The following is a 21,759-nucleotide window of genomic DNA, read 5'->3' as shown; positions in this document are numbered from 1 at the left end:
TATGGAGGCAATGATTTTTTTTCCCCTCGTTTGGTTACAACTCAGACCATTAGCAAAACTTTCTCATTTGTGTTTTATTCTACTGCTGTTCTCCTCCTGACCCCCATCATCCATTCCTGAAAACTGAGAATCGCCTACTTATAAACGGGCAATGACAAAAGCCCACCACACACACTTTAGAGAGTCAGCAACTCCATTCCTGCCCTATCTATAAACAGAAGTGGGACTGGCATACTTGAAAACCTCAGACAGTTTCCTCAGGCACGGTAATCGTGACTTGTTCTAACAGATCAAATTTCACCAAATACATGACTGTCTCACTTTTCTCAATGCTGGTTTTAGACTGGCGAGAAGCAGGGGGAGGGAGAGAAGAGCAGGTCATGGTTATTACCTTGCAGCCTTGTCAACATGCAGCATGTGACTGCAGAATGCAAACAGATGAGGTTTTTACTCTTTCCATGGCAAAATTTTTAAGATACATTAGAATAATACATTATTAATAATATGAGGCTAGTTTAATAAGTTTGCTTGGTTTAGGAGTCACATCATTAAGCATAATTAAACAGCAGACATTTAAAATAATCTAATTCTTAGTTTCTTGGTCATCTATTCACATGTCACAGTGGCAACAGTTTATGAACACTGAGGACTGTGGTCCCTTTAAAATTAAAATGTATGCAATGCAATGATGAAATGGGTTTTTTTGGATTTTGGTTGGTTGGTTTAGGGTTTTATTTATTAATTTAATATAACCTTATAAAAGGAGGAAGAACAATACAGCAGCAGACAGGAAGCCACGGCTGCCTGAAGATCTGTCCTCACAGCCAAACACCTATTAGAAACCACAGCTTTACATCCACAGCCTTACACCTGTTTCACTACTATGTAGATACAAAAAAATTCAACTCTACTAATTCCTATTGTTGGGGGAACAGATAACAGAAAATCTCACATTCCGGAACCACATGCTTTCAAACACAACTCGGAAAAACCCAGATGGGATCAGCTTCAAATGAAAGAAATAGCTCTATTCACACATCCTTCAAAGAGAAGCACTGGGGAAAAGGAGGACTAAAGTCCCACACATAGCTCAACCACAGCTCCAGAAAGCACCTACTGAGAGGTTACCTCCACCACGAAGAGCACCAACTATTCAGTTACTAACTAAAGTCCTTGAAATTAAAGATTACTAGCAAGAACAACCAACCTTATAAAAATCTGTAGTTACAATACACAGAAAACCAGTCTATATAGCAGCTGGCCAAACACCAAAGCATGTAGTAGTATAAACTGTGCTCTGAAGCAGTCTGGTAACAGACTTTGTATCCCCGGTATCTGCCTTTCAGTTATACAGGCACATGAATTCTACCTCAGGCTTTCCAAATGTTAATGCGGAGAACATTCTCAAAGAAAGCAAAGCATACGTAATAATATGGGATGGAAGCAGGCACTAAAAAGAACAGTAACAGGGCCCGAGATGAAGAAAAACACACTTTCTAGCCACAGAGGTGGTATCCCAAAGCACCTATTTCAATCATTTGGGTTTCTCCCACAGGAAGTTGCTGGGAACAGCAGAGGCTTGAACCAATACCTCTGAACAGTCCAACTTTCCAGAGAGTGTGGATTATCCAAATTCTAGATATTCCTAGAAGGGATGAGCCAAATCTGCCACAAGTATGCACATCTGTCAGCCATTCCCTTTACTTCGTTTCATAAAAGCCAGTACTCAAGAATATCATGTGGAACTGAGCTATTGAGATTTCTCTGCCATGAAATTGTCTTACACAGATCTGTCTAATCTTTCTACATATTTTTCCAATAGTTCTGGACTACCTCTGATGAAGTTGTGGTGTGGGTAAAGCACACAATTTCTTCAGTTATTTTCATCAAGCATGCTGACATTCTGAAAGAAAAGAATCAGAGTCTCCAAATTAAACAAACACTGCTATTTTATTTTTAAAAGCTTTCATCAGCTTTGCCGGCTGCTGTAGAGCACTTTATAGAATTACTGTAAGAGATGCCATGACATAACTAATGCTAGTTTCAAAAGGCAATTTGGAAAACCAGTTCCTCGAATGAGGAAAGCCCAGACTGTGCCAAGACAATATTGGCCTAAATAGTTGGAAGTAAACTCTTTACTATTGATTTACAGCAACAACACACAGAAGAAATGGATGGACAAGGACACCCCAGAGAGGAAACATTTGCCCTGACCAGTGGGAAGAAAGAGATGCCTAGAACTAAAGGACAAGTTTATACGTAAATTAAAAGCAGGATTTCACAAGTACTAATAGAAACACACACAAACATGTGCTTCTGCTTCTTTTGCTCCAAAACAGCTCTAATTTTCTTTCAAGTTTAAATATATTGCAGAAGATGCCAACAATGGCCAACTCCACACCCAGAAAGCAAAGCCACTGATCTCAAAATTTCCTGCATGCAAGATTTAACGCATACATAGACACACACACACACACACAAATACATACGCAAAAAAAACCCCTATCGTCTAAGCTTTAAATTACTTTGTACTTTAAAAGCTGATTTGGGAAGAGCGATTAAACTTGTTCCAGCTAACCTAGTTTTTATTCATTTCATTATTTATTGCTAGGCAACATAGACCGTGTCAAACCACGTTAGAACCATGAGAAGAAGTCCTTCCAATTTAAATCAAAAATTCTCTTCTTGCCCTCCTCCCCCTCAATGTGGAGGCCACATGTGTTCTTTTAACACCAGCTTTTCCAGACACAACCTTCTTTCTGACCAGGAGCTGACATTTCAAACCCTTCTCAACATCTCCCATAAGATGCAACTTACCCAGATCTCATGTGGTGCCTGTAAATAGCTTTCTATATCCCACTTGCTCAAAGAATGAGTCTTTCTTAGTATTTACAATGAGAATTAGTCCTAGTCACTATACTGGCAAGTCCAGAACAGGTATCCTTTTCTTCCTTTCTAGAAGACTCTAATTTCTTTTCCAATATCCCTATTACCCGTGGTCTGTATATGAGTACCACAAAAGAGTGCCTGCTACCTTTAGTATTACTCCCTTCATTCGTAAGGAATTTTTTGAAGAACTCCAGAAAGGCAGAAAACCAAGAAAAAGCAGAGATCCAGATCCCCAAATAAACTATAAACAGAGCACTCTTCATTAAATGTTTCTTCTAGCGTGAAGCTTAAATAAACCCCACAACTTCTTTAATACAGCAACATAAAACATCCTACCTTTTGTTTATAGGCTTTTCATCTTTCTCGTAAGGCTTCACAAACCACTTCCCAATGCGTACGAAATTCCTGTTCATCAGACACCTCTCCAAAAGGTTGTGAACGGCTTTGAAAAGCAGAGTGCGACATTCATAAGAAAGTCCATTCTCCCAAACACCATCTTCCTCTTCTACAACGCAAAGGGGAAAAATAAGTTAGCATTGAATTCCATCCTGTTATTTCATGCGCACATCACAATATCCTTTTCTCTCCCACAAGGCTTTAAGACATTCACAGCATAACATGCAATCAAAAAAAGTCTGTAACATTCAGGTAATAACTACTCATTTCATAATAGTATAACTGCTAAAAGTAATAAGCTATAAAAATAACTCATCTCCCACAAGAAAAAAGATTCAACAGCAATTTGTCCAGAAAAGGAACAACCAGCAGCAGTACATTATATATTTCAGCCTGCAAGATCACTGTATACTGACCTGTCTGCACAGTGGCACACGTTTTGGGTAGTCTGAATTGCTTATCCTGAAGAGTTAGCTGCTGACAATTCTGCTTAAAAATTAACTGCCCAAACTTTTAATATATATTCACTGTCTTCAGCTACCACTGACACTGGGCACAAATGTTGATCAACTGACCCTCAATGTTCAACAATTTGCTAGAGGGGAAACAAGAAAGTACTCAGATTCAGAAAACTGGTAAGAACATCCTGAAGAGGACTCTCGCAACTGCAGTTCTTCTTTTGCATTCAAAATAAAAGAGATATTTAAGCAGGCTAGTCCTGCTTTCTGATCTATACATAGAGAAAAACAGCAAGCAGAAAGACAAACCCCAGCTCATACTGACAGGATTCTGAAGTTGAACACTGAGATCTTATGTGCCCCACAAATCAAACCTAGTCATGGAATTCAACTTACACAAGGCAAAGTGATTTGCCAAATTGGAAAGCAAGATTCATTACAAGAAGCTGTAATCTCTTTAACCACTCTGGCTCGTAATCAGTGTTTGAACACAGTTTATGGGCCCTAATATGCAGTGGTCCAAAGAACTACAATGGCATTACAATTACATTACACAAGTAAAATGAGGGACATTTGAAAGTTCCTGTAGTATCTCTCAGTTTATATGTGACATCATTCACCATTCCCAGCAACACACTAATACGGAGGATAACATACGCAAATTCAAGTCCTTACCCTTAAATTACCTGCAATCGGGTCTTAACTTTCTGCCTACAATTCTCTGTATATCGCCTTTTACATAAATCCCTAAGGATCTGCTATGGGTCTCCTTGGACTAACCTAGCATAGTTATTCTTATAATGCCACTTCTTTTATGCTCCAGGTAACAGCAGAGACTAGAAGACTGTCTGACATAGATAAGGAGACATATTTTTACTCCAGTCTCTGGACAGTCATGGAATAATTTAGGTTGAAAGGGACCTGTGGAGGTCACCTGCGCCAACCCCCACTCAGAGTTCAAAGTTGCTCCCATCCCACATTCATTGCCCCTCATGCCTTCTCCATGCACCTCCAAGAATCTAGGCTTTGTTTCAGGTTTAGTTCCATAAAACAGGTCTTACAATGGCGACCTGTCCATCCACCTCTCTCCTTCACAGAGGATTTTGGTTGAAGTAGCCTTCCACTGGCTTGTTCGATGACCAGAAAACCTCAGTAATACAGCCAAGTCCCTGCATTTTAAATCTCCATTTGAAATAAGCCCCTTCACCTTTATCTGGAAGCCACCTACAAGCTTAAAAGGCTGCAATAGTATTAACTAAAGTCTCAATATCCTTAAATTAGAGAGCATGTAGAAAACCTAACAAACACCTAAGAGTTTTTTTAGGAAAAAAACTTAAGGATTATTACAATAATATTTAAGGCAAAGATGACAGAGAAAGGTATTTCTAGATGCTACTGCAACAAGAACATGGTGGCCATATCCACGTATTGCTAGATTCCACACAAGTACATTTCCACTCAAGATCAGCATTGTGAGTTAAAGACACAATAAGACTAAACAGACCTGCCGCATAATTTACAAATGAGGTGTGCATCATTACAGATGAATCATTACATGAAATAATTTTCTGGTAAAGACAAGGAAAAGCAAGAAATTGCATTTCCTAAACAGTAGACTTCACCAGGAGTTTCCCACTCAACTACCCTATTGCAGTTTTGAAGTTCAGCTAAAACCTGGGTTTAAAAGCCATCAAGCTACAAGATTAATACAGTAACTCACTAAAGAAACATCGTACAAGAAGCTTGTAACAAAAAAGCAACAAAGGTCCAAAGTCAAAGGGTATAAAATGTTTCAGCCAAGAGGCCGCAGTTTTCCCCAGCTCAGAGATTTGTAGCAGTACACAGCTGAGCAGCCCTATCCCAGCGCCACTTCTGGCGGCACACGCTGCTCAACTGGTGGCAAACAAGCAGCTCAACAGAGCAAACATTAACTACAAAGCTTAATGATATTGGACTTTAACTGCACAATAAACTCCACACCATCTCAAAGGTTAAATAGTTGGTTCCTATATGGCACTCATCATTTAAAAAAAATCATTCTGAGTACATCCCCAGCATCCATTACCCACTGTAAGAGGAAACAGAGCTATTTCCAGCCTTTATGCCCAATTTTGTTTTGACATACTAGTGTATCAAATAGAAGAAAGATGCTGAAATAGCAAAGATACCGAAGCGTGATTCAAACCTTGTATTTTGATGGTCATACTGTGGACACAAAGGAAAGGTTTCAGTTTTCTTAAGACACCACAAAGTGCCAGGTATTTCGTTTAGCATTTACAGCTGTGCTGACAACCAAATTATGAGCAAAAGTTTACATGCAAGAACTTGCCACAAGTTGGTAATTCTTAAGAGCTCTCCTAGCTTAGTGTACTGATGAAACACATAGCTCTTAAATGAGCATATTATGCGGGGAAAACTCGAGGCATTAGATGGAAATTACAATGAAACCCCTAGTATTTAAGAAGACAGCACGATGTAAGCCTGCCTAGTGATCAGGAAGAACGTCTGGTCCCAAAAATAAGACCACCTGTTCAAGTTGCAGAGCATCGTGCTATAGAAAGGGAAGGTTAAATAAAACGACAGTTAAAGATATCCTCATTTCAAAACATTATTCAAATTCATGCAAAAAAAATTGCAGTGAGAGTTCTGCGTCTTTTTGAAGTCTATTTAGTCATTCTCCCCTCCCCCTTTTTTTACTGTGGTGGAAGGAAAGAGAAATATGACATCTGCTCACATCTCTCAACTATTTTTTTCCTCAATTCACATTGTTGTTTATCAACATAAGAAAAATCCTCCTACTTAATAGAATTGTACAAAGTAAACCATTTCTAAAGAAGAGGAAGATGCGCTTTTGTCTTCTAATCTTTCTTAAACACAGTAGCTTGAAACATTCAATCTGGTAGTGATAACAAACCAAAATAAGCTGCCGACTCATTTTAAGAAGTTGTTAAGCCACAATTTCTCTTCACACCAGTGGTATCCACAAAAGTGCTCTGGCAACCTGAAGGTTACAAATATTGTATTTTTGATCAGTTGCCTTAACTGTCCAAACCGCTCAGCTCCTCTGTGATATACTTTTATGACAACCATTTAAAAAGTTACGCACATGTCATCTCACTCTAATGAATTTAGTTCTCTCTCTCTTTACACCACTTATCAGGCAAAGAGGTTTTCCTTAAACAAAGCTAAAAATCCTCAGGAAGTGAAGAATTACTGGAAACAATGGCCAGGAAAAAGCAATTTTCATACACAACAAACTTTCTCGACAACACCTCCTTGATGTTACCACCATCCAGTTTTAATGACAGGGTTGTAAGAGGCTATTTGCTTTCAGTACTTTCATGTTCTACCTTACATTTTTTGCACAGTTTACCTGAAACACTGAAGTTCATTTTTACTGATTATGTCCTCCTGTCTGACTGGTGCTCTTGGACAAGTGTTTGGCAAGGCAGTTCAGAAGCACGCTCAGAGTACAAAAGCCTTGCAGTTTTTAATGAAAAAACAGTATCTTTAAAACTTCTCCATTTAATTAAAGTCAGATGTTCTAAATCATATTTGTTGCCAGATATGGTAACAGATCTTTAGCCAAATGTATTAATCAAGGATTGCCAGCAAACAAACAGACCTTTGCTGAATGTATGGGCTTTTTTTCAAGAAAACCAATTTTAAATTTCTTAATCTATAATGCAACAGATAAACACACCATATCGAAAATGCCATTTCAAGCAGACTTTTAAAGAAGTGGATTTTCCCCCTTTCTCCTTTTAACATAGCTGGCCAGATCAGCAAAACACCAGTAAGCATCAATTCTTGAAAAGGCTGAATATGTTTACCATACCATTAAAAATATCTTCCTAATGCTCAATGAACCTCTCAAATAAACTATGCACAGGAACAGATCACAGTCAAGCCTCCAATTTAGACCACAATTCCTCTCCTCCTCCCCCAGTTACTTCCATTACACAGAAGAAAAATCCATTCCTTAGTATCATGACTGAGAAGGATCTTTTACAAGTATTACTTACCATCATAGGCTTCCTTTCTGTCATCGTTTGACACCATGCCAGTTATAGAAATAGACTGATGCAAAGCTGATTTATACAATCAAACTTCCTATATAAGCTTCAGATTATAGGGGAAGTATAATGAACAAAGTAGCATGAAAGTGCTGCTGCATACAATATTGTAACAGCCTGACAGAAACACTTCAAGTAAAGTTATCTATTTTTAAAAGATTTCAAAATTCAAATAATTAAGATTAAATAAAATTGCTCAATGCCAGAATTACGCAGTTAACCTACTGAAAAATAACTGAGGGCCTATATCCCTTATGAAATAAGTCAGAAGCATCAGATTTTGCAGGGGGAAAAAAAGAAGAAAAAAAAGGGGGGACTGAATACAATTCAAAAATACCAAGTTGAGAACCCAAGTAAGACAAGTTCAGTTTGTTTCTAGTAGAGCTGTAGCCGTTACCTGCATTCACTGGAAAGAGCCTTGATCTAAGACTCCAGATATCCAAACTAGTTGGAAAATTTCATCAACTGAGAAGGAAGCCAAAACAGGAGCTACTGTCCAAAACACCATACCCAAAATACTCCACACTCAACACTACAAGTTAGCATTTGCAGTGCCAGCCCTTTACCAGCATCACATATATAGGTTTTCTCTACCCAGCAGAATATTTTTCTAAATATTGAAAATTTCAATGTGTAAGCTTTTTGTAAGTGTGTGGCCAGGCCTGTTTACATGGATAAGAGTTTTCTTGCACGTAAGTTTGGCTGGGCTGGGCTGCATGGCCACAAGGAAAGAAAAGCTGAAAAACTTCCTAGCTAGATGTGCATAGGAAATTACTCAAAGACAGTGGGGAGGAGGCTATTGAAACATGTATTTCACTTACATTGCCCTTTCACTTATGTTTCACATATATTTCACTTGCCCTTAGCAATCAGATGTCAAGTGACAACAGTCATCGCTCTTATTTATACAAATTCATTATGCATGTGGCATTGTAGATACAACCAACGTAATATGATGCAAAATCCTCATTTACCAGGACAAAGTATTGTGTATTGTGACAAAGTACTGTGACAAACTATGACACCTTACTGCACAGATACTTCACATGCATGTTGGTTAGGAAAAAGGAAAGAAATTAAACATCACCTTTGAGATGGTACTCAGACCAGGTGACGCAAACTTTACAAAGACTGCTTCAGTCGTTTTTGCATAATGTTTATCAGCAGTTGTGTTTAAATGGCCACATCTCTAACATGGAAGACTAAAGAAATGCTAAAGCACCACTGCACCATGAAGCAAGGAACACTCATAACCCTTCTTAGTACATATGCAGGAACATACACATCCACGACAGACAGGTTGACATAAACACACCCCATTATATTAGGTGCAAAATTTTTAAGACAGCATCCTTTTGTGGTGGTGGGGTTTGGTGGCTTTGGTGGGTTTTTTGTTTTGACAGGAGTTAAACGGTCTCACAAAGCCAATGTTATTTAAAAAAAAAGGCAAGCCACTGGCTGAACTATTTTCAAAGCTCCTTTTGCCAACTACTTGCAACTGGCAGGATTTTCTGCAGAACCCTAGGTATGATACTGGCTCATACTCTGGTTTCCATTATATTAAAAGTAATGAGACACTCAGTGCTGCCATCAGCACAAACCAACCAATTCACAGGTTTGTTTGGAGATGAGGGTTTGATCTATACTGCACACATACCAATAATTACCCAACACAGAAGTCTCTGCTGGTTTTACCATACAGTACCCACAGACAAGCATCAGTATACAGATCTTTCTCCTTCTTTCAAGCTCTCCTACAAGCCCAGCAAAGACCTAAGGCTAGCCTTATTTTTATACATTTGTCCCTGGTAGAAGCACGAGGAAGACTGGCAAACAAAAACTTCCTTGTATGACAGGTACAAGGAAAACTCTAACTTTTTAAAGTAAATTAGCAAGATTTAATATGCACCAGAATGAAGAAGGCACATCTTGTAGCTCATCATTTAAAAGATGCAATTTGAAGGTCAAAGGCATACAGAAGCATTCCGCTATCCAAGCATTAATCAAACTGTAACCATTTCCTTGGGACTATGTCTTGTACATAATTCATCATGTTCTCAGGTCTGAAATCATCTTCTGCCAATGCGAAAAACAAAATCCAAGTGTACAGGTAAGCACTTTCAAGCAAGAACCTATCTGATAAAATAACTGCTGATCAGGACAGTGAGAGATCATTGCCTTCTGAAATCTGAAGAGATGTCCTACTTTCAGGTTTGAGTTGCAGGACTTACTATAATCAAGCCTCACTATCACAACAAAAACATAATCTTTGAGGTTGTTAGGGGATAAAATAACATTTCACTAACTTCTGTCTGCCTCTAGCTATGTTGGGATACAAATAGACTTATGTGGTTTTTGGTATTCCATACAGCAAGGAGCTTCCCAGGGAAGGAAAAAAAAAATGATTGAGTGAAGTCAATATTACTGATCAATCAGCATCTCTGAACAAGTCTCCTTTTGACATGCCCCCAGGCAACAACAATCCCCGACCACCACCAAGACAGCTACCCAAGGCTTGATATGAGAACTCAGATATAGCCAGTAGCAGGCAAACAAACATATCTCCAGGGCAAAGAACTAACTTCTAGAATGTACAGGCTGAAGAGACAGACACATCACTTTTCCTCTTTTAATGTGGTATGCAGAGATGTACACCCACAAAACTGTATGCTCCCTTTTGAAGTGATCTTGGGACAAAAAGATCCTTGAAGGCTGCCATACTTCAAATCCCAGAGGGTTGATAACCAAAATGTGTTCCAGACACTGAACGTCCATTGTTCACGGAAACTACGTATCACCAAAAAAGTCAAAAACTGTCAAAATATTGACCTCTCCTTAACAGGCACAGTTTCATACTAAACAAAGCCAGAACTAAAAGTTATTAACATTGCTCTGGCATATTTCTAACTACAGCTTCACCTACCTAGCAGAAAAGTTCTAAATGAGGCAGCACCTTAACCTTCAGCAGCAAACAATGTCCAATCAATTCCGCAGGCAACAAGCTTCTCCTAAGAAGTGATTTATCTTTCCCATTGAAAATGTAACAGGCAATCATTGGGAGAACAGGGCAATGTGAATTAGGAGGAGAAATTGTCCACCAATGAAAAAAACCCATTAGGTCTGTGACAAAGGTCAGATAACATTGTTTGGGTTCAGCCATAATTCTTCCTTATATGAGGTTCACATTAAGATTTTGTGTAAAGGAAAAAAGTGCAAGTGCAGGCACTCTTCAGCCATCTCCTCCACAATCTAGTTGATTAATACCAACTTTATAATACAGCCAAGAAAACTAACACACTCAAAAAGATTATAATGTCTCCTTTTAATTAAAAGGGGACAAAAACATGCCTGCAAAAAACAAGATGTCAGATACGCCAAATATAGACAATAGGTAACAGTCTCCTGAGTGATAAGCATTGACGTAGAAAAACATCTAACAGCAAGACATGTGGAACAGCTCTACTGAAGCGCACAGGCTCACAGGTGACCTGAACAAAGAAAACACACAAAACAATTGCAAAGACACAGCTGGGAAACTCTAATCCTCCACTATCTCTCCCTCATACCCTAAGAGAGGTTAAGAGTTGATAAGCAGTTAGGATGATACGTGCTTAAAGTGTAATGCCATAAAAGCATAAATGTTCAGCTACTAAACACCACTATTCGCAAAAGGTACCTCTATACTAAATCACCAGCAGACAGATTCAAGAGAGAATGCAAAGCTGGTCAAACAAATTATTTCAGTGGCCAGGTAGTGCAAAATGAACCCTCCAAATGGCTTAACTTTTATTTGATCTTCCACTCAAAAAATAACGTAACATACTTGTCGCAATTCAATCCCATCAGCCAAGAGCATACAAAATCTACAACAGATACTTGTGTGCAACTGTTGGTCTCTACTTGTGGCAGGCCCAGACCAAAACCAGCATTTAGTCTAAGTCACACCTCAGTCATAAAGAGGATGTTCCCTGCAGGTCAAGACTGAGCTTATCCATAAGGCAAAATGAGGAAGCCTTAAATGCACCAAAATATCAAGCAATCTACAGTAGAAGTGCCATTTAAGACGCAAAGTTGTAATGCCAGGACAGACAGGAATACAAGCAACATCCCAATCTTTGAAGTCAATTATCCAAAGAAATAAATATAATTTTAGTGACTCAATTGGTTTTCATTATTTTTGAAAGAAAATTCCACACAACATAAAATTGCTTCAAGTCAGCTTCCTCGGCGGCACTTCAAACTTGTATTTGTTCTTCGGCTTATCCACAAACACAGATGGCATTAACAATTTCTGGTCACCAGGTCACCAAACCTTGGTCTCATTTTACACTTCAGTAGTCTGAACACCGTACATAATTTGAAAGGAAAGTGGAGTCAAACGACTTTTTTGTTTTCCCCTAGAATTAGTACAGTCTCACCACTAGACTTACACAGTTTAAAAACCTAACTTCGTCATCTTACTGATAAGCAACTGGAAAGCCACCTACTAACTGGAAAGCTGTCTACCCTGGGAACTGAGATCACCAAGTAAACATTTTCAAAACAAGGTGCCAATTTTGAAGTACAACATCACTGAGAAATGTAAACATTGTCAGTCTTTCAAAAGTCTAAGTTTGAAAGCAGGTACAAGTTCAGAGCAGTGGGAAAGGCAGGGAGAGAAATACAAGGTGTAGAGAGATTTCTACACCTGGAAACAGCCAGTTAGTTCCAGATGCTGTCTTTTGAGGGTTTCTCGCTGATAATTTGACTTCCAATCAAAACAACTCCATAGGTTCAAAAGTTGCCCAGATCTCTACCATTCTTATTACATAATAAAATGGGGTTTCACTATTTGAATTTGAAAGTTCTAATTGCCCAACAAAAGGAATCTTATCAAAACATGTTTAAGACATCACTTGTGAATCACAGGCACAGCTTTCGGCACAGCTTTCTTGTGAAGAAGCTGCCAAAAATCATAGGCTTGTTTTCAGAAGAAAAAAGTGGAGAACAAAAACCTGTTTCTTTCAAATCTAGCAGTCCAAGGTGACCTAAACATAGACAGGAGCTGTTGGACCACTGTGCTGCCATAATAATCTGGTGCCGATTGCAGCAATAAATTTATCTTATCTATAGACAACAGTCCAGTGCATACAGATTTGCTAAGGGCTGGCAACAGATTATCTAAGGGGTGGCAGAAGACAGCCCTGAGTAAAAGCATCCTTTCACTGACCAAAAGAAGGTATTCATTTCCTCCTACCTGAGAGATCATGATGAATAAGGTCAGCAAAGTTGGGGTCATCACCCCACCAAAATATCCATAGCTCCCTGCGTCCCGGTCTCTGGTCTCGGCGCCAAACACTGAGTACATCCGCTTTCAGACAGCGGCTGAAGCTGCTCAAAATAGGGTCTTCTTCCGTGACCGGAAAGAGAATCGGGGCAGATGTTGGACCCTGCCATACGTATCGCTTCCATTTAATCCCAGTTAGATCAGCCTAAGGGAAGGAGAAGAACAACTGGTCAGACAGTGGGGTAGGTACACCCCCAACAGAAACATCCTGCTATGACAAGATGATGATGATGGTGGTACAGGAAGAGGCGGGTGGAAGGGAACATGAAGGATTAATACAGTAAAATTTTTAACAGAAACCATGCTTGTTGTGTACCTTAGAAGATAAAACTCTAAATAATCAGGCTCCCTGTTTTAAAAGCTCCTTCAATAACTGCAATAAAGCAAGAGCTGTTTAAAGCAAAGCAGCATTAAGATTATAGAGAGAAAAGTCTGACTTGATTTAAAATAAAAAAGTGAAAGACGAGTGAATAATGTATTTATTTGCAGACTGCAACTGTCCAATCTACTAAACACGTCTCTTCGTAAAGAATGCCTTTCTTTTTGCTCACTTATACGTACACCAGCTTTTCAACACAAGATTACTCTAGGGAAATAGATAATAAAGTAAATCTAACTCCAGCATACATTCTTCCAGTCATCTACTACTTTGGAAGATAGCACAAGTTTCTTCACTGTAAAAACTCCCTGTATCTCACACAGGTACACTTATTTTACCAAAAGCTATCACACTTTCATTCCTCACACCACATTTTATGAATTTAAATCCTAGTTTTACCATTAAATTACATATCAGATTTGTGTCTGCATTGATTATGATCCACTAAATCCTCTTCTAGGCAAAAATTCATTTGACTTTATAAAGTAAGAGAGTTACTACTATATGTAACAGGAAATAGACAATTCCTGGTGTATCTACAATGCAATACCTCATTAAGTTTTACATTAAGCTTTTTCACATGAGGACAGTCACCTTAAGGCATGTAAGGGAGGCACTGCCCCCCGGGTTCTCTCTGTGAAGGGAGCAAATGCCAGCCTACCTTGTTCCAAGAAGTCACTATTTTTTTCTTCCCAATATGACAGCACACAAAAACATTGCTGCAACATTTAAACCTAACATGGCAGCCTTCCTATCTTCAGGAGGAGAAGCGATTTATACCAAAGGTAGTCTGTAACAGCTGATACCTTAGAAAGACTCCAAGATTTAAAAACGTACTACGAATATGGAGCCGCAGGCCTGGTGCAGGCTGCAGACATGTTCCGGCTGTCCAGGTTCCCCTCCACCCGAAAATATTAGTACCACAGCTTGGCTCAGGTTTTTACTTATAACAACCTCCAGAATAACAAACACCAGGCAGTCAGCTAAGATCAGCTAATTTGCATTAAAAAGCAGATGAAACAGCTCAGCACAGCCACCAGAAATTGCATCACAGCCCAGTTACATCGAATTTACTTTGGGGGCTACCAAAGTCAGCAGTGTGAACGATTTCATACTTGGGTTAAAAAGAAAAAAAAAAAAAAGACTACAAAATGGTGCACAACAAAACATAAGACACCACCGCTTCACTGGGAGCATCACCAGAAGCAAACCCCCAGAACAACAAGAAGCAGTAAAAGAGATCACTTTGAAAGCAAGGAAGAACGGAGGTTTCGGCTCAATTTCTCTGGGATGTCACGAGTGGCGACACGAAAGAGAAAGTTCCCCGAGATGTGGGGCTGAAAGGAGAAGGCTCAGATCGCCTTACCTCCTGCGAGAAACAGCTGGCTCAGAAGCAGAGGTAGAAAGATAGGGAGAAAGGAGGAAAAGTTGGAGGCAAGGAAAGGGAAAAGGCGAGTTGCAGGGAGGATACTCTCCAGGAAGAAACCGGAGGGAGGGGCAAGGCGAGACAGACAGCGATGGAGGGGGAACCAGAGGGGCATGGGAGAGTTGGCTGGCTCCAGGCAGGGCCTACTCTGAGGACTCATCCAACAGAAGCTATGCTAAAAATGGCTGCTTTGCTTCCACTACCCCTTCCTCCCCTCCCCCAAACCTCCTCTCTCTCCCACCCCGTGTCTATCGTGTGTGTGTGTGTGCCGGTGGCCGCACTTACCAGGCAGAAGAGGTTGGAATGGCAATCCTCCAGGCTGGCCCCGTTCGGCACGAAGCAGGAACTCATCCTCACAGCCACAACCCACACGCCATTATCCCACAGCCTCCGACAAGAAAGAAAGAGACAGAGAGAGGGAGAGAGAGGGAGACAGACACCGAGAGGGAAAGGGGGGAGGGGGGACTCTGCACACGCACAAATAATAATACAATTAAATAAGGGATTTACATAGGGACACACAGGCACGCGAAATAGTGGCAGGATAAATAACCCGGGAGGAGAGCGGTACCGGAGAGGGGGTAAAAAATAGACTTAAAAAAAATAATAATAATAAAAAAAAATTAAAGAGAAACTCGGAACGTTTTCTCTTCTTATGGATAGCAAACGCGGGGGGGGGGGGGGGGGTGTAAAACCACCGTGGAAGGGGAGAACAGAAAGAGGGAGGTGGTAAGTAATCCAACGACGGGAGATTAAGATCAAAATCCTCCCTGTTCCTCTTGTCTTCTCATTCGCATAAGGAGGAGAGGGAAAGAAGGTAAGGTGAAGGGGTAATTGATCCAACAAGAGAATAAAACCGGGGTAATTAATCCAGGGGGGCTAGGGGTAAAAATCAGTTGACATCCCTCCTTCCTTCTCTTCTCAGATGCCAAGCAAGAGTAGTAGGGAACAAAATAAATAATCCAGTGGGGGTAATTAATCCAGAAACCTCCCTCCTCTTCCTCCGGTTTCTTTAGTCATCAGACGAGAAAGGGGCAAACTGTGGAATGACTGGGAAGGATTGGCTGTGGGAGAGAGAGAAAAATCCAGGCTCGTCTCTTCGGAGTCCGAGGGCAACAGGGTGTGTGGGGGTCAGATTCTTCTCCCCTGCTCCAAAAATATTCCAAATAAATTAAAATTTAAGATCATAAAAACAAACTTCAGATGCCAGAGGGCGAGTCTGGAGAATTCATAAAAGCAGGACACGAAAAATGTCCTGGGGTGTACCCCAAAAACACATCTGCGGGGGCAGGGGAGGGGGGAAGGTGTTCCTTGAGAGAGAAAGGCCGCAAAAGTCTCCTTAGCAGCCCAGCGGGGGATTAAATTCCCCCGTGGAAACCCCCCCTCCCCAAAATGAAATACTCCTCGCAGAGAGGGCGAAACCAAAATATCCTCTGCTGGGTCAAAAAATCTTTCCGTGGGGAATGGAAGAAGGGGCAGAGGGGTGGAAGGAGGAAATTGCGGGTGACCCTCGAAGTCTCTTCGGGGAAGGATGGAGGAGTCTCCCGGAGGCCGATTCCCAGTCTCTTCGGAGGAGAAGGCAGGGGTAAAGCGCAGAGTGTCTTCAGGGAAGCTCGCCCCCCCCACCCCCCAGCTGTCCTTCGGGGCCGAGGGAGCCCCACGAAGTCCACCGGGCCGGGTGGGTCTCTTCAGGGGAGCCCGGACCCCGCCAAGTTATCGCCGAGCGCCGGAGGAACGGGGGGGATCCGGGGCAGGGAGGGCCCCCTCCACCGCGCTAAACCCCGCAAGACCCCTGCGAGCGTGTGGGGGGAGGCGAGGCGGGGAGGGACCGGCCTCGCAGCTGGGCTGGTCCCTTACAAAAAATTAATGTTTTTTCCTTTAAAAAACAAAACCGGCAAAGAAAAGGGGGGAGGGGGGAATAAAAATATAAAACGATCTTCTTCAAGCGGAGCGTTGTCTTCCGCAGGGGGGAGAGGAGCGAGCCCCGAGACCCCCCGTCGGGGCGGCGGCCCCGTCTCTCCTCAGGTGAGGGGGCTCCGGGAGCCCGCTGAGGCGGCGGCTGCTGCGGGAAGGCTCCGCGCCGCCCCGCTGCGGCGGCCCCGCGGGGGCAGTGGGCGGAGGGCCCCCTCCCCGAGGTCTTCTTGTGAGGGCGGGGAGGCGGCGGCCGAGCCCGGGGCTCTCCTCAGCCGGAAGGGCCGCGGGGGAAGGGGTCGGAACCCCACAATTCCCGGCCCCGCCGTGCGCCGAGACACAGGGACGCGGCGGCCGTTGCTGCTGCTGCTGCTGGCGGAGTCGGTGCCCCGAAGCCCCCGCCGGCGGGTCTCCTCCTCCTCCTCGCTTCCCCTCAGCGGTGCCTCTGTCGGCGGCTGCCCGGCCGCGGCATCCTGGCCAGCCAGCTCCCCCTCAGCGCGTCTCCCCCATGTCGCGTCGCGGCCGGCGCGGGGAGGGGGAAGGGGGATTCTTCTGCCGTTTAATTCCGAGACCCTTTTTCTTTAATGGCGGCCACAGGGACGAGAGTCGGGGCCCCCCTGCCGCGCTCTCATTGGCGGACGCGCCGTCACGTGGGGCTGCACAGCGATGGCCGCCGTCGCTGCTGGGGGAAGGAGGGTGCAGTGATGCTGCGCGGCCGCTAGGCGCGCCCACCGCGCCTGGTAACCGCGCGCGTTGCTCGTTGGGAGGCCGCCATCTAGCGGCCGCATCCAGTAATGGCGCAGCGACCTGCGTCGCAGGTTTGTGCGCAGCGACGACCGGGCCGCGGGTTCGAGTCCTGCCTCCCCGCCAGGCCCCGGGCCCGTGGGCCCCGTCGACCTCCGAACTGAGCATCGTCCCGGGGTATGTTTCCCATGCCTCCACGTCGGCCGGTCAGAGTCGGGGCAGAGCCTGTCCCATCTCTCTACCAGTAAAGCACTCACCCTGGGGGCCCTCACTGCAAACTTGACCCCGTGGCAGTTTTTCCCAGATCTGTGGAGCAAAATTCCATCCTACAGCTCTCAGAGCCTTTTTAAATAAAAGATATGCAAGTATTTGGAAAGCTTGCACTAATATTTAACACAAGCATTAATGCTTTCACTAGTCCCACTGACATTGTATGTTTTGGAGCAGAACTGTACTCCAAAATTCCATTTTTTTTCATGCACAGATCCATAGTGTACAGTTTATGAGGATGAAGTAGGTGGTTTCTCTGTTACTATGCAGAGATTTGCAGAAGGACTTTGAAATTATTCAGAATTAAGATGCTACAGTGACAGCAAAAGCTATTTTTAAGAGATATTTGGAAGTATTTGCATCTTGCTAATCTTCTCATTACATACTATTTTTCTACGTAGAATGTAAAATTTTAAGTTACTACATACAGAATTTTGTTACCGCAAAGTTAAAGTGAAAATACAAACCAGTGTAAAATGCCTAAAGTAAAGGTACATGTGAATGTCCCAGCTAACATGACATTCACACTAAAATATGATACATTCATGCAACAGCAGCACACTGCATCACAACTATGCAACATGATGATGTTTCAAAGGCCCTGCAACTTATTTCAGGACTCATGAACGAGACGAGTGGCAACCTTCTGCAGTAGAGTAGGAGGAAAGAAGGGCATTCTATAAATAAATTTATATGAGAAGTTAAAGAAAAAAAAACAAGGCTAGATATTTTCACCAAGAGGAACTTTGAAGATTTACTCACACTAAGACTATTTTTGTGTGGCAGTGTAGGCAAGGAAGATTCTTTTTTTTATCCAAATAGAACCGGAGTATTTTTAACGCAGGAGACTCATCCCCTCAGTGCTCATCGAAACACAGCAGCTGGGGCTGGAGCCGGGATATGAGGGGGAGGGCATGTGGAACCCAACCCCTTTCCAAGTGGAACAGATGGTTTTCTCTGTGGCGACTGCAGACGAGGACCGCGGTGCGAGGAGAATTCGCCCCATGCTGCCAGGGGTGTCGAGGGGCACGCCAAGGCCCTCCCAAGTTTCTGCACACTGCTTTGGTCGCTAGAGCAGTTACCTCGCTGCGTAGGGAGATGACATTAAGTCACACCACCTCCTGAAGGAGAAATCCAATGCTTCAAAGGAAATAACAGAAAGCAGCGCTTGGCATTAGTGCACAAGAGCTGGTATGGTTTTCCCTCTAAGAGGAAAAATTATCCTTTGATAAAACCGCGATTTGGGAGAGGGAGCAGAAATCCCATGCAATGACTCAGGGTGGGCTTGATGTACAGCAAATGTACCCTTGCATTTCCCCATTGATTTCAGGATGACACCAAATCTTCACTCGCTGAGAATCCATTTCTTTGGCTTGAAACTGTACAGCTCGACTTCTGGAAGAAAGGATTAACCTAGTGTCTAATGCTGGGTTTGGCATCGATTCACTTCACAGCTTGGAGGAACCAGGCTTCTGTGTCTCAGTTTACTTATCTGTAAAATACAGTTTGAGATCCGCTTCATTAGTACTTACATATTAGTAATCATAAATACTTATATAGCATCCCAGCACAGACAAGTGCAGAACATAATTTTTCCTATAAACATGAATATGGGATAAAGAGCCAATAAAATATTGACAAAAGAGGAAAGAAAACCAAGACATCAACTAGAGATTTTTAAGAGTCATGCCCTTTCACTTCATATACAATAGTATCCATGTTTGACAAATTTTGGACCCGATACATAACTTGCTGCCCTTTGCAAACTGTACATGCTACTTGGGAAATAAAGCCTCCCTAAAAAGTGGGGAGGAGGCAGATGAAAAAAGGTGGAAAAAATGCTCTCGAAAATATGCTTTCTATTTTTTAGATAGGTTCTTATGTAGTTCTCATCTCTGCAAGTTCCAGAAGTGCATTAAGCTGCATAATTAGCATCTGTCACATGTAGCCTTTTCCTTCTCTCTTCCTTTCCCTAGAGGGAACCTCATGAAGAAATTTTAATATGAATTTTAGTATATACACTGCACAATGCATTCATATTAGGAAAGATACAGTCAGTGAGTTTGTGCTCAATCTCACAGCCACCCTTCTGTAATATAAACTTTACCAGTTTAAACAAAATGCTACTGATCCCATTTAAAAATTAACTGGTCTCTTGGAAGGACAGCAGTAGTGGGGGCAGGGGTGAGATGATCCTCGTTGCATCAAATTAAACAGAATCCTTAGGAACTGGGCAGTTAGCATTCCTCATCCTGTGTTCTATCGTACTCTCTCCCGTAGCTGCATTGAAACATCGAGCCAAAAGTAGTAAGGGATGTATGGATGATTTTCCCCTTTAGTCAAAAGTATTTATCTGGAAAGGAACAATTATGTTTTGAAAAACATCAAAACAAGAAGTAGGACTTCATAACGCTTGTTCTTTCACGCTAAAAGATACTCCACTATTGTGTATAAAAAGTCAATGGACTCCAGCATCTCCCAGTAAATCTCTGTGGACAAACTTAAAAGAAGATGCTACCTTTCAGAAGTAAAGACTAAAATGAAAGAAATGCAGCTGAAGAGCAATAGCAACATGAAAAACAGTGACATTATTTAGCCTTTGATTTCCATTCAGATTCTCCTCATTTTCCGAAGTCTTTATTTTCTACTTAATTAGTTCAAAGAAAATCGAGATTACAGGACTGAACATATTGCCAACAACCCGAGGTAGGAAGTGCAGACTGAATGCTTAAACTCCGGCTACAGAGGTGGTAATTATTGTAATTGGTCCATGTGAAGCAAATATATCAAGTAGTAGAGAGTTCAAACCCATGCCAGTTAGTCTCCAGTTGGCACCGACAGTTCTGTCAGGAGGATACAGAGGTCTCAGCAGGACTTACTATTGGCAACTGTTCAACAGTTCTCTTCTCCAAATGGTTTCAAGGGGATTTGGGTGGTAAGAAAGATAATTTTTAACAAATTACACTACCTAAAAATGGCTAGATGCCCAGAGCCACCTAGTCAGCATTGCTCACTGCTATCAAACAATTTTAAAAAGAAGAGTTAGAATATCATAGCTATAAAGAAATGTCTATCTGACTTTAACAATACAATCAGATCACTGCAAAGTTAACCACACGTGTACTGTACTCCATACTGCAAGTACATATGGAAATATGTCCAGAGTAAAAGGTACAGCAGTATATTTACACAGTGTGTGTTTCTCGGAAAATAATGAGTTCAAGTTACTGGAATCCAAGCATTCCTATGAGGACATTCCATATAGTTTCAAGAAATTAGAAGACCACTTACTTTGTAATTAAAAATGACAACAGCAAAGCCCCCATTGGAGACGAGACTGGGGGACCACTTATTTCCCATTGTATTTATCTTACAGCATTTGTAAGGTGTCCATAATTGTGGTGTAAAACGTAGTTTAGATTTGCACTGGGAGTTTCCACAGGAGACTCTGCTCTGTGCCGTATCGATCTTCAGCTGCTTTGTTTAGATTTTGTAAGAACGCTTTTTTCAGATGGTGAATATGTCATTTTTAGCAAAGGTTTCCAAGAGAAGATGTGAGTTTAATGCACGGCAATAAAAAGAGGAATATGAGAATTCTTGCTCTCTTTAGTGTCAGCTTTGGTTAAGACGTATGAATGCACATGAACAGTCTTGTCAGAATCTCGTGGGCTACTGACATTCAAGATCTAACATATTATTACTTCTGACCAGAACATTAACTGCTATGCAGTATGGAGAAGAGAGAGAGAAAAGATAGGACCGCTCCCTGATCAGACAGAAATTGTTATGTATTTCCCTGGTTGGAAATCTCTGAACAGAACTTTGCTGCTGGGAAAACAGAATGCTTATTTTCTCCAATTTAAGATTTATGACCATACATACTC

The 21,759-nt window shown here is 41.9% G+C and overlaps 1 protein-coding gene across 1 annotated transcript in view; it reads right to left on the bottom strand.

Moving 5' to 3' along the window:
• MED13 (mediator complex subunit 13) overlaps positions 1–15,368 on the bottom strand; it is a 55,597-nt gene extending 40,229 nt beyond the window's left edge. Inside the window, exons 1-3 of the mRNA XM_080629741.1 lie at positions 15,236–15,368; positions 13,056–13,290; positions 3,226–3,394 (exon numbers count right to left, since the gene is read on the bottom strand). Of these exons, the coding sequence (XP_080485867.1) occupies positions 3,226–3,394; positions 13,056–13,290; positions 15,236–15,301 (470 nt within the window). The 5' untranslated portion in view covers positions 15,302–15,368. The remainder of the gene's footprint in view (positions 1–3,225; positions 3,395–13,055; positions 13,291–15,235) is intronic.
• Positions 15,369–21,759: the final 6,391 nt, after the last annotated feature.

The sequence above is a fragment of the Psittacula echo genome (assembly GCF_963264785.1).
Source record: "Psittacula echo genome assembly, chromosome: 15".
NCBI lineage: Eukaryota > Metazoa > Chordata > Aves > Psittaciformes > Psittacidae > Psittacula > Psittacula echo.
Note: the sequence above shows the minus strand (reverse complement) of the source record. Positions and strands in the feature narration are given on the sequence as shown.